Source organism: Schistocerca piceifrons, chromosome 8 (genome assembly GCF_021461385.2).
Source record: "Schistocerca piceifrons isolate TAMUIC-IGC-003096 chromosome 8, iqSchPice1.1, whole genome shotgun sequence".
Lineage (NCBI taxonomy): Eukaryota > Metazoa > Arthropoda > Insecta > Orthoptera > Acrididae > Schistocerca > Schistocerca piceifrons.
Window position 1 is genome coordinate 37,818,241 of NC_060145.1, and position 14,473 is coordinate 37,832,713.

Sequence of the window (14,473 nt, forward strand, 5' to 3'; positions counted from 1 at the left end):
GTTTGATTTGGTGTGAGATTTTAGTCGGAAATGTGGGAAGGACTTTTTCCTTCACATACACATCCTGTGTCTACAAACTGTCGATACTATCTGCTAATGTTCCATTCATCCCGAGGATCAGTTTGGTAACTCAACCTCAAATGCCTTTGCACTGTAATCACGGAAAGCACGAAATTACATTTTGTTGCGGAGTAGCCGTTTCGCAGCACGTGACGGTATTCAAGTACACAGGAGACTACCGACATCTACCGCCAAGGAGTATAAGCTAACAATGTATTCGTTCCACAAATACCTGAGCCGTCGCACAGTGACAAATTTGAGAACAAAATACATTTTAATATGTACTTAAGAAATTTATTCGTATTTTCCGAACCTTTTGGGCATTAGCTGCATTTGGTATGAAGGTATTACCTACTGGTGACAAATGAAAATTTTCGAACCCGGATTTACCGCTTTATATGAGAGGCGTTCAGTAAGTACTATAACACTACCTTTTCTCGGAAAATTTCGGTTGAAAAAATTCTCAATTTTTATTGAAATGCTCCCACTTGAGACCGTACAGTTTCACGAGGTTCTGATGGGTAGTGACGCTATACTATTCTATTCTATCGCTTGCGCCTTTCTCCCGCATTCTGCGCGGAGTTGGCATGGTTAAATCGAATTTGGCTTGTTAATATGAAGGGGTGGCCAGATGCCCTTCCTGCCACCACCCCATACCCCCCCCCCCCCCCGGGACGGAATCAGAGTACCCCATCTGTCTGCGTCTAGTGTAAATCATGGAAAAGTGCGGATGTGTTGCAAATGTCTGTGAGTCGTGTAACTGAGGCGGGACGTGGGAACCAGTCCGGTATTCACCTAGAGGGATGTGGAGAACCGACTAAAAACCACATCCAGGCTGCCCGGCACACCGGCCCTCGTCGTTAATCTGGCGGGCGGATTCGATCTGGGGCCGGCGCGCTTACCCGAGTCCAGGAAGCAGCGCATTAGCGCTCTTGGCTAACCTGCGGGATGTGGTGACACTATACATGGCCCTCAAAATGGCGTCCGTAACGGAGGTGAGTTCCAACCAGAGAGCTCTCATTGAGATTATTCTGATGGAAAGCCAGAGCATCGCAGGCATTCATATGCACTTGCAGAATGTCTACGGGAACCTGCCAGTTAACAAAAGCACGGTGAATCGTTGGGTGAGGCGACTGTGATTATCGTAACGAGGTAGCGAAAATCTGTCCGATCTCCCACGTGCCGGCCGGCCGCACACAGGTATGACACCTGTAATATTGGAACGTGCGGACACTCTCATTCGAGATGACTGAAGGGTCACAACGAAACACACTGCTGCTCAACCGGACGTCTCAGTTGGCAGTGATGATATAGTCCACATGTTGTGGTACTCATAGGCGTGTGTCCCCTGGGTTCCCTGCCGCTTTACATAAGACCGTAAAGAGTAACTAAGGACCATCTGCGTGGAACTGCTAGCGCTTTAAGAGTCTGATCGCGTCAGTTTTTTGTCGAATATCATCACGTTTGATGAGATATGGATTCATCACTTCGAACCGGAGACAAAATGGCAATCCTTGGACTTGCGCCACGCCCCCTCTCCTACTAAGAACAAGTTCAAAGCTGTAACCTCAGCCGGTAAAGTCATGCCCACGGTCTTCTAGGACTCTGAAGGGGTTATTCTGTTTGATGTTTTCCCACATGATGAAACGATCAGCTCTGAAGGGCACTGTGCTACCCGCAGGAAGTTGAGAAAACGACTTCCGCTTGTTCTCCGCCACAAAAATGCAAACGAACTTCTCCTTCTCGATGACAACGCGAGGCCGCACACAAGTCTGCGGACCGGAGTCGAGCTCATGAAACTTATTTGGCTTATTATTCCTCGACCACCCTACAGCTCGGATCTCACACATTCCGACTTCCATCTGTCTGGCTCAATGAAGAATGCACGTGGAAGCACGACGCGCATGATTGGGAAGCTACTGATGCAGCAAGGCGTTGGCTCCGGTGTCGACCAGTAGAGCGGTACCAAGCGGGCATACACGTCATCCCAGTAAGGTGGTGCAAGGAGCCAAACTGAACGGAGGTTATGTCGAAAAATAGGGTTTTCTACCCAAAAGAGCGGAGAATAATATAGTAATTTGGAATCGTGAATAAAACCAACCTGTTTTCAGTAACACATTATTGGACGCCCAACGTACACCTACATTCAAAACCACATGGATAATCTGCAAACCACATTTAAGTGCCTGGCAGAGGGTTCATCGAACCACCTTCACAAATCTCTACTATTCCAATCTCGTATAGCGCGCGGGAAGAACGAACAGCTATATCTTTCCATACGAGCTCTGATTTTTCTTATTTTATCGCGGTGATTGTTTCTCCCTATATAGTTCGGTGTCAACAAAATATTTTCGCATTCGGAGGAGAAAGTTGGTGCTTGGAATTTGGTGAGAAGATTCCGTCGCAACGAAAAAAGCCTTTCCTTTAATGATTTCCAGACCAAATCAAGTATCATTTCTTTGACATTCTCTCCCATATTTCGCGATAATACAAAACGTGCTGCCTTTCTTTGAACTTTGTCGATGTACTCCGTCAGTCCTATCTGGTAAGGATCCCACACCGCGCAACAGTATTCTAAAAGAGGACGGACAAGCGTAGTGTAGGCAGTCTCCTTAGTAGGTCTGTTACATTTTCTAAGTGTCCTGCCAATAAAACGCAGCCTTTGGTTAGCCTTCCCCACAACATTTTCTACGTGTTCCTTCCAATTTAAGTTGTTCGTAATTGTATTACCTAGGTATTTAGTTGAATTTACGGCTTTTATATTAGACTGGTTTATCGTGTAACCGAAGTTTAACGAGTTCCTTTCAGCACTCATGTGGATGCCCTCACACTTTTCGTTATGTAGGGTCATCTGCCACTTTTCTCACCATTCAGATATTTTTTCTAAATCGTTTTTCAGTTTTTTTGTCTTCTGATGACTTTATTAGTCGATAAACGACAGCGTCATCTGAAAACAACCTAAGACGACTGCTCAGATTGTCTCCCAAATCGTTTATCTATATGAAAGGGCCTGTAACACTACCTTGGGAAACGCCAGAAATCACTTCTGTTTTACTCTATGACTCTCTGTCAATTACTACGAACTGTGACCTCTCTGACACGAAATCCCAAATCCCGTCACATAACTGAGACGATATTCCATAAGCACGCAATTTCACTACGAGCCGCTTGTGTGTTACAGTGTCAAAAGCCGTTCGGAAATTCAGGAATACGGAATCGATCTGAAATCCGTTGTCAATAGCACTCAGCACTTCATGTGAATAAAGAGCAAGTTGTGTTTCACAGGAACGATGTTTTCTAAACCCATGTTGACTGTGTGCCTATAGACCGTTCCTTCGAGGTAATTCTTAATGTTCGAACACAGTATATGTTCTAAAATCCTGCTCCATATCGACGTTTACGATGTTGTTGTTGTTGTGGTCTTCAGTCCTGAGACTGGTTTGATGCAGCTCTCCATGCTACTCTATCCTGTGCAAGCTCCTTCATCTCCCAGTACATACTGCAAACTACTTCTTCTGAATCTGCTTAGTGTATTCATCTCTTGGTCTCCCTCTACGATTTTTACCCTCCACGATGCCCCCCAATACTAAATTTGTGATCCCTCGATGTCTCAGAACATGTCCTACCAACCGATCTCTTCTTCTAGTCATGTTGTGCCACAAACTCCTCTTCTCCCCTATTCTATTCAATACCTCCTCATTAGTTATGTGATCTACCCATCTAATCTTGAGCATTCTTCTGTAGCGCCACATTTCGAAAGCTTCTATTCTCTTCTTGTTTAAACTATTTATCGTCCATGTTTCACTTCCATACATGGCTACACTCCATACAAATACTTTCAGAAACGACTTCCTGACGCTTAAAACTATACTCGATATTAACAAATATTTCTTCTTCAGAAACGCTTTCCTTGCCATTGCCATTGCCATTCTACATTTCATATCCTCCCTACTTCGACCATCATCAGTTATTTTGCTCCCCAAAGAGCAAAACTCCTTTACTACTTTAAGTGTCTCATTTCATAACCTAATTACCTCAGCATCACCCGACTTAATTCGACTACATCCCATTATCCTCGTTTTGCTTTTGTTGATGTTTATCTTATACCCTCCTTTCAAGACACTGTCCATTCCGTTCAGCTGCTCTTCCAAGTCCTCTGCTGTCCCTGACAGAATTACAATGTCATCGGCGAACCTCAAAGTTTTTATGGGCCTGTAATTTATTGGATTACTCCTACTACCTTTCTTGAATATTGGTGTGAACTGTGCAACATTCCAGTCTTTGGGTACGTATCTTTCGTCGAGCGAACGGTTCTATATGATTGTTAAGTATGGAGCTAATGCATCAGCATACTCTGAAAGGAACCTGAGTGGTATACAGTCTGGACCAGAAGACTTGCTTTTATTAAGTGATTTAAGTTGTTTCACTACTCCGAGGATATTTACTTCTACGTTACTCATGTTGGCAGCTGTTCTCGGTTCGAATTCTGGAATATTTACTTCCTCTTCTTTTGAGAAGGAATTTCGGAAGGCTGTGTTTAGTAGATCTGCTTTGGAAGCACTGTCTTCGATAGTATCTCCATTGTTATCGCGCAGAGAAGGCACTGATTGCTTCTTGCCGCTAACATACTTCACATACGACCAGAATCTCTTTGGATTTTCTGCCAGGTTTGGAGACTAAGTTTCGTTGTGGAAACTCTTATAGGCGTCTCGCACTGAACTCCGCGCTAAGTTTTGAGCTTCTGTAAAGGACCGCCAATCTTGGGGATTTTCCTTCTGTTTAGATTTGGCATGTTTGTTCCGTTGTTTCTGCAACAGTTCTCGGATCAGCTCCGTCGTTTGCTAATTTATTTGGTACAAATCTCTCAACTGCTGCCGATACTATTTCTTTGAATTGAAGCCACATCCAGTACTTGTTTCCTGAAAGACGCAGCGAGCCAGTAACGGCGTGAAATGTTCAGCGTTTGACCACTTACGTGAAGGAGTCTTGTACAGTAAGGTTTGTCTGCCCTGCAGGTATCCGCGATCTTATGCGTCCTAGCCACGTGGTCGTTGTGCGCATGCGCCCCGGCCGGCGACGTGGGGGCGGCCGCCACGACCACAGAGGACGACGGGCTGTACAAAGCGCCACCGCCCGGCGAGGACGGGGCCTACCTCCCAGAACCCGAAGAACAGCAGGTACTCCGACACTGGCAATAGCAGCCTAATACTGTTGTCCTCAGCTTTTAGTCTGCTCTGCTACAGTGGTCAAGATTATGGACCCCCTGCTTGAAAGTAGTTAAAATGCACAAAAGTTACTTAATTATAGAAACTTTCAATTATTCTTGCTATTCAGTTCAAATTCTGTACAATATTGGGTTTCTCTTGTGTATTAAAAGTGCATATTAATGGTGTAATACAGGGTGGTGCACGAAATATGTTACCAATTGTTTCTTTCACAATTTACGACGCACATTAGATATCCCGCTGGTATCTCTACAGCAGTACCAGCCAGGCCCCCACAACCGCAAGAGTGGTAGACTGTGAAGAGCGGACAAACTGAAAAGCTGGGCGGCGGCCATAACAGTGATAAACTGACGCGCGGAGTTCGGGTGTTTATACATCGCGTTTGGTTATAAAATCGCTTCCCTTGAGTTAGGTCGCCAACATAATGCCTCATTTAAATACGCTACTACAATATACTTCTTTAATTTATGAACAAACAGCAACTAGTCACTGTTTATGAATTTATCTTACGTACTACATGGAATCTGCCGTAGCTAAAAGTTATATACTGGACCCCTAGCATTTTTCGTAGTTCATTTACGACAGATGTACGCAAGCTGCATCAAAATACTCGAAGATTTGCCCACTATGTTAATAGATATTTTCTGACTCTACCTTGCTTTAGATTTTATGACGAGAAGTGCGTTATATATGGCATAGTGCTTTGGCAACTCACGACCAAACTATGAAGTTTCAACCTAACCTAGACCATGAAAACACTACCGATCAGCCAACTTTCTTCAAAATGATCAGAACATATAAAATGGTATTCTGTCGGTCGGAAATCTTGCCTCCTGACAGCGTGTAACCATTTTTGCAACAGCTGTGGTTTTGAGAAAGGAAACCTGCAAATAGATGCACAGACATTATGCTAATACCGTGTTACAAAAACATTTATTAAGCAAGTGCACTGACATACAAAACAACTTAAAATATTCACATACCTGTGAAATGTAATATTCGTTCCTTTCTCGTATTTATTTGTACAATTCATCGCTGCATAACTCTTCACCATTGTACTTCTTTTGATTGGAACGTACTGACAGTAGAATTACGAGTAACAAATACTGTATGTACGCCCCAACAAATATACAACGTAGAATCAGGGTCTTCATAAACAACAATACAACACATCAGACTACAACCACTATAATGGCGTCCAGCCGAAGGTTCAAATTATCCCGCGACTGCAGCGCCATCAGTGAGTCTAGTTATTTTTTACAAGGTCTTTGGTACCAGCAGAGTCTGGAAAAACAAATGAGTTACAAAATGACTTGTACGTCACGATACTGCCGCTAGGAGACTAGTAAGCAGCATTGGCTGACAATTCAAGACTGACTACACAGCAACGATCGGCAATTGTGTTACTTTTTCACGAAACGAAAAGCCTTGTTGTGACTCAGAGGCGTTTCCGACAACAGTTTAATACAAGATGGGTCCCTTGCAAGAACACCATCCACAGGTTGTACAATAAATGTGTACAGGAAGGAACAGTATTGGAAGTGAAGCGACCTCAGCCTAAGCCCGTTTGTTCGCCGGAGAATATTGAAGCGGTACGAGTTGCTGTACAGAGAAGTCCCAGGAAATCGTGTTGAAAGGTAGCAGTGCAACTGGGAATATCCAGACGCTCCGTTCAATGCATTCTTAAAAGTGACCTCCGTATGTAACCATACACGATGACCTGTGCACAGAAGCTCACTGAAGAACACAAGCAGCAGAGACTACTGTTTGCTCAGTGGGCGGAGGATAGGGAAGAAACTCTCAACATCGTTTGGTTTTCAGACGAGGCGCATTTTCATTTAGACGGTGTGGTTAACAAACAAAATGTACGCTTTTGGGCCACTGAAAACCCACAAGTGCTTCATGAACGACAACATTATGCTCCGAGGATTACAGCGTGGTCACCAATTTCCAGTCACGGACTTATTGGACCCTTTTTCTTTGAAGAAACTGTGAACAGCGAGCGTTATTTGAGGATGCTTCGCAGTAGCTTCATTCCAAAGCTTCTTGCTACTGTCTTGCCCTTCAACACGCAGTGGTTCATGCAAGATGGAGCAAGGCCACATACTGCAAACACTGTGTTGAAGTTTTTACACGAGCATTTCGGCATGCGGATCATTTCACTAAGGTTTCCGGGTCGCTTCAGAGACGGACATGGCCCCCCAATAGTCCAGACCTCAATCCACGTGACTTTTTTCTTTGGGGGTACCTAAAGGAAAAAATTTTCCCGAAACGTCCACGTGATTTAATGGAGCTCAGAAGACTTATTCTTCAAGCTTGCAGTGAAATTACGGAAGACATGTACTGTAGCGTAATCACTAACTTCAGTGTTCGTTTGAAGGAAGTTAGGAAACGAAATGGTGGATATATTGAGCATGTGTTGAGTTAGAACAAATCTCCACAGACGGTTCTTCATTGCAGTATATGTTCTTTTCAGATTGTATTGACAATAAAGTTTATATTCAAAAACAAACTGGTAACACATTTCGTGTGCCACCCTGTAGGATCCACAGTTTATCCTTTATGCTCATGATAAATAACAATTAATAAAAAGACAACTATCTATGAAAACAGTAACTTCTTTTATTCAAAATTCAGTGAGAAATTGTTTGTTAGTGAAATACATTCAACTATCATTCTAAATAGAAAAGTATTTGGCTGAGAGAGACTTAACCTATGACAAGTTCATAATTTTGCAGTGAACTACATTCTTGTCAGATAGGAATATGTTTGAAAAGTAATATTTAACCTATGCCTATTTTAAGATTGTACAGTGAATATTGATAGTAATATTATTGAGACCATTCAGTTTGACCAAGCCTTGAAGTCAAAAGTATATGTCATTTTCTGTTACCATTATGCAAATAGCCATGTTCTCTTATAACTGTTAGCACTTTCTTTAACGTGAACATATCCAGGTGCCACGTTCATTGCACTCGTGTGTGGCAAGGTATAGGTTGTGTTTGTCCGTTAAAGTTACTCCTATCCATTTTTTTTAACAAGAATGTTACTCATTCTTATGCCTAATTAGGCTGGCGACCGTTTTCTTTATCCTTTGAACAGTGTGGATAGGTAAAATATTCTTTGTTACTGTTTAACTATTTACGTAATTCTGACTTTTCGCTTCCGATAAGCTACCTCCGTTAGGTATTTCACGGTCAACAGAAATAAAATCCTTTCAGAGGATAGCACTGCTCTGCTTCTTTATACTATAATTGCTTGAACAAAAATAATTTCACAATATGAACTGGCTCCAGTTTTGAGGTTATGGTATAGCAGTAGCAGACCGTAGTGTTATAAGCTGAATAACTGCATCAGAACCATCCAGAAAATTCATTCGTTTGTATCTGATATTCGAAAACTGGAAGAAAACTCACCAGTGAGCGTTTAAGTCTGACCCTTAAAAGAGCTCACTCGTCGTTCTGGAGCGCTATAGGTGCTGCAGAATGGAAGGAGTCGGTGGAAGGTAGTGGTAACATACGAGAGACCAGTTTTCAGTCATTGTGTTTTATATTTTTGGTTAAATCTGGAAATCATCTGTAAACGTTTCCTTTACAGTGGACTTATTTGTTACTTTTTCTGCAAATTGTTATACTCTTTTTTACATACGTAATCTGAGATATGGCTAAAAAAATTGCTAACATATTCTACAAAATTGATTACTTTTAACACTGTCCCTCCTACCGTGCGTTAGCATCGCCTTCGTCAAAAGGTACCTGGCGAAGTTTTGGGAGCAAATGTGTGTCTTTTGCTACCTTATATCACATACTAGGATCCTGGAGACGCTAAACATAAGAAACAAGTAAAAATTCTTACAACAAAATTAACAAAGTAACGATGTCAAACTTTCTGTACTGACTGAGTACATACACCAAGTGGTTCCGACTTTTGAATTAGAAAATAGAAAGCTAGAAGACCAAACCTCGTCACATAAATAAATTACAATTCAAAATGTGTGATCACTCAAGAAGGGACTGTGGGAGTTTTTGTTAACTGTAGTCGTGATACTAATAAAACAATAACAATTTTGTACTTCAATTTTATTCAGTTTTTACTACAAGACTTTCAGAATGGCAATATTATTTAGGAGACACGTAACGAGCAATATTTTGCTATGTATTTTTTTTTATTTTATTTTACTTATTTTTAATAGAATGTGGTCCAACATATTTTATTCCTAACTTGAAGTTTTAGAATTATTTTTTTTTAATGAAAAACTTACTTAATGCTTGACTTCACTGAAATTGTTACCTGCTTCCTTCTTCTCTTTCGGTGGATCTACATTGTGATCCTTCCTAAAAAATATATGGACATAATCGTTCGTAGAGAAAAATAGGGCGTCAGCACTATGTGTAACGTTAGGGCCAAAACAATATTAACCCTCCAAAATGTTTTACTGATGCTCTAGCATTGTTAAGAGGTAAAACGAACCAGTGACTGCAACACCCTTCCAGGAGTTCATTGGTATCTATTACATTACCTTTATATAATGATAACATTAAGAAACTGCCCAAAATTGTAACAAATGCTTTTTCTATGCATTTCGGCGCTAGACTGGTGCCCATATAATGCTAAGCCACGCTGATGAATTCCGGTGCATAACCTGTCCTCAAAAAGTGAATCACTGTTGTAATTAACATCCCCCCACCAAACATCCTTCTCTTTACTAGATTACAAGACTTCGATGTCACTGCCATATTAACACTGTGGCATGGCATTATTCTCATCTAAAGACAAGAAGATATGTCAGATTCATAAGTTGGTAGCTTTTTTGTTTTGCATGTTGGTATTCAGTTTGCTAAGGGTTTTGTTTTATCAATTTTAATTTTTGTTTGTAGTTCACTGTTGCTATTTAGTTTACATATTGATATTTTGTCGTCTGGAGATAGTGAGTGCAGCTGCGAACGATAGAAAGTTGAGTGTTAAGTGGAGAAATCGAAAATTTTCCGATATTCTCATCTGTTTGAGTTCAATAGAGGGGTGACAGCAGCAGGGGCAGCCAGAAACATCTGCGCCGTGTGTGGGATAATGCCACTGGACACGATTTAAGGAGGATAATTTTGACATAAGTGACTCTTCACTTTGAGAAAGACCATCGGGGTTTGATGAAGACCATTTAAAAGCATTAATAGACAATGACCCACGTCAGTACTCGAGAACTGGCAAATGTGATGAACCGTGGTCATTTCACAATAGTGCGACATTTTCATGTTATGAGGAAGGTTCAAAAATCGGGTGTTTGGGTATCGCATGCTCTAAACCAAAAATTGCAAAAATCAGCTGGTGGGCATTAGTACATCTCTGCTTGTTCATCATAAATTGGATCGTGAACACCACCCATTATTCCCACACTTTTTCATTTATGAAAAGGAGAAATGGTCTCTTTATGATAAAATAAGTAAAAGAAAGATGTGGATGAGCCCAAAAGAAACAGTTACTCTCCGTTCAAAGACTTTTGTGCATCCATAAAAGATAATGTTATGCATCTGGTGAAACAGCGACGGTGTGGTGTACTTCCTTGAGGTGTAACCATCACTGTTGACATTTATTGACGACAGCTGACCCCTGTTGCAGACGCAGTCCAAGAACAACGACCAGGAAGACAGCGTGAAGTGATGCTACTCCAAGATAACGTCCTCTCGCATGATGCTAGACTGACAAAAAACACTGTATCGGCACTGTTTTGCGAAGTCATTACGCAACCACCTTATTCACCTGATCTTGCACCCTCATATTTTCAAATTTTCTGCTCTCTGTCAAACAACCCTTTGCCTCAAAACTACGTTATTTCTGCAGAGGCGGAATCTAATAGTTACCCCAGTGTTGGCAGGCTCTTTAAATAGTGAATGAGAATATATTGTTGGTGACTGAAATCACAGTTGTGCGTATCGATAGTGTTTATAAACTTATGGTAAAACGCTGCTAATTTATGCACCAAACCAATAAATATTGTAAACCAAAGCAATGTACACTACTGGGCATTAAAATTGATACATCAAGAAGAAATGCAGATGAAAAACGGGTATTCATTTAACAAATATATTATACTGGAACTGACGCCTGATTACATTTTCACGCAATTTCGGTGCATAGATCCCAGAAATACCACCTCTGGCCATAATAACAACATTGATACGCCCGGGCATTGAGTCAAACAGAGCTTGTATGGCGTGTACAGGTACAGCTGCCCACGCAGCTTCAGCACGATACCACAGTTCATCAAGAGTAGTGACTGGCGTATTGTGACGAGCCAGTTGCTCGGCCACCTTTGACCAGACGTTTTCGGTTGGTGAGAGATCTGGAGAATGTGCTGGACAGGGCAGCAGTCGAACATTTTCTGTATCCAGAAAGGCCCGCACAGGAGCTGCAACACGCGGTCGTGCATTATCCTGCTGAAACGTAGGGTTTCACAGAGATCGAATGAAGGGTAGAACCACGGGTCGTAACACATCTGAAAAATTGCGTCCACTGTTCAAAGTGTTGTCAATGCGAACAAGAGGTGGCCGAGACATGTAACCAATGGCACCCTATACCATCACGCCTGGTAACACGCCAGTATGGCGATGACGAATACACGCTTCCAATGTGCGTTCACCGTGATGTCGCCAATCACGGATGTGACCATCATGTTTCTGTAAATGTTTCTGTAAACAGAACCTGGATTCATCCGAAAAAATGACGTTTTGCCATTCGTGCACCCAGGTTCGTCGTTGAGTACACCAACGGAGGCGCTCCTGTCTGTGATGCAGCGTCAAGGGTAACCGCAGCCATGGTCACGGAGCTGAAAGTCCATGCGGCTGGAAAAATTAGTCGAACTGTTCGTGCAAACGCCGCCACCTGTTGACTCAGGGATCGAGACGTGGCTGCGCGATCCGTTACAGCCATGCGAATAAGATGCCTGTCATCTCGACTGCTAGTGATACGAGGCCGTTGGGATCCAGCACGGCGTTCCGTATTACACTCCTGAACACACCGATTCAATATTGTGCCAACAGTCATTGGATCTCGACCAACGCCAGCAGCACTGTCGCGATACGATAAACCGGAATCGCGATAGGCTACAATCCGACCTTTATCACAGTCGGAAACGTGATGGTACGCATTTCTCCACCTTACACGAGGCATGACAACAACATTTCAGCAGGCTACACCGGTCGACTGCTGTTTGTGTATGAGAAATCGGTTGGAAACTTTCCTCATGTCAGCACGTTGTAGGAGTCGCCATCGACGACAACCTTTTGTGAATGCTCTGAAAAGCTAATCATTTGCATATCACAGCATCTTCTTCCTGTCGGTTAAATTTCGCGCCTTAGCACGTCATCTTCGTGGTGTAGCAATTTTAATGGCCAATAGTTTATACAAGCGTTTCCGTAAGAGCGGCAAAAATTTCACAGGACACAGAGGATGAACGACTGAACAATTTGTGGTAGGAAGCCCGGGGTCGTAGAAGCCATCTTAAGGAGATAACAGGAATAAAATCGCGTTACTGTCTACTTTTGAATTTACATTAGTTACACTTGACTGCAAATACCATCATTGTCACAATGAGCATACTATTTGTACTGTTTGTTACAAAATGTGCTGAACTGACGACCATCAGCCTCAGTGCAAGCATGACATCGGCGAACAAGATTTTGATACACCCTGACAAATATCCCTGGTGTGTTTCGAGTCACATCATAGCTCCGATTCGGGGATCTAATTCCATCTCCGTGTTCACTGGGGTCCCATAGACAAGTGACTTCAGATATCCCCATTGGAAATAATCAGGCACATTCGGGCCATGGAACAGGACACCCCCTTCCAGTCCAGCGGCTAGGAAATACAGCACCGAGATGATTGCGGACATCCACATTGAATTGAGGCGGTCGACGTCATGCTGCGTCCACATGAACAGTCAGGATTACGTTCTGCAACAACTCAGGTAGTACCCTTTGTGCGAACCCCAAGTACATGTGGCCATTCACACGGGCAGGTAGAAGATATGGGTAAATGAGATTGTCGCCTACACTGCCGGCCCAGATATTACAACAAAACGCTGTGACTCTACTACAGTGTGAGGATTTTCCTCATCCCACACATGGCTGTTCCTGCTGTTCTAAATTCCATCGCGCTAAAATGAGGCCTCGTCAGTAGACAGCACGATCTGGAGGAAATATGAACGATAAGTCCACTGTTGGAGCAGTCACTGACACAATGAGACCTTTGGTGCAAAGTCAGTCACAAGAATAGCATGGACTTGTTGTGGGTGATACGGATGTAATTATTGTTCGTAGCGTACGCGCCGCACGCTAGTATATGCAGCGCGCATTTCACGTGCAGTATGACGATTACTCGTACTGGGGTCCGCTGCAACACGTTCCAGCACCTCCTCTTCAAAACCTGGTGTGCGAATGGTCCTCATGTTGCCAGGTCCCTCGCTTCTTCTTTCCAATGAATCAGTCTCCCGAATTCGTCGATGGAGAGAAATGAACACTCATCCTGACGTATGACGCCTGTTTGGAAATCGTTCCCTGTACAACCTCTCAGCAGCGAGAGTATTGCAACGTACTTCCCCATACAAAAGGTGAGTGTTTGTGAGTCTGCGAAACTGTACCGGTGCTGTTCCATCGTATTGTACTGTACGTCTATGAATCGCCCTAGGTAATGAATGTGTCTGTCGTTGACTCATAGCACGTTCTGCCATGAGACAATGTAAATACGATACAGCAGAGCCGCCTTACGGACAAATAAAGTAAACAAAACCTACATCATGACTTCTTAGTAATGAGGCTCGTTCTTCTTGTTTCCTTGCAGGAAACAAAGAATGTACTTGTACGAGGGTTGGAACTTTAATAGTGGCAACTATCTATTTACAGCTCGTACAAAACAGATACCTGTTTTAAAGTTTTACTGACCTTCAAAGTAGTCACCAGCATTGTGCATAACCCGTTGCCAGTGATGTGGAAGTCGTAGGATACTCTCAGCAGTGCCAGTTGTGTTGACAGTTCGAGCAGCGCGGTCTATTGCCCGACGAATTTGTAGCAGTTCTGAAGCGAATGCCGTCAAGTGTTTCCTTCAGTTTAGCGATCGAGTTGAGCTCACGAGGGCTTAAGTCATGGGAGTGCAGTAGGTGGTATAGCACTTAGCAGCCCCATCAGTCAAACAAA

At 42.8% G+C, this 14,473-nt stretch overlaps 1 protein-coding gene across 3 annotated transcripts in view; it reads left to right on the plus strand.

Moving 5' to 3' along the window:
- Positions 1-14,473, plus strand: part of LOC124711128 (retinitis pigmentosa 1-like 1 protein) — a 95,796-nt gene that overhangs the window by 36,243 nt on the left and 45,080 nt on the right. For all 3 annotated transcript variants that reach the window (XM_047241019.1, XM_047241020.1, XM_047241022.1), the window contains exon 2: positions 5,076-5,237. In XM_047241019.1, coding sequence (XP_047096975.1) covers positions 5,076-5,237 — 162 coding nt within the window. The remainder of the gene's footprint in view (positions 1-5,075; positions 5,238-14,473) is intronic.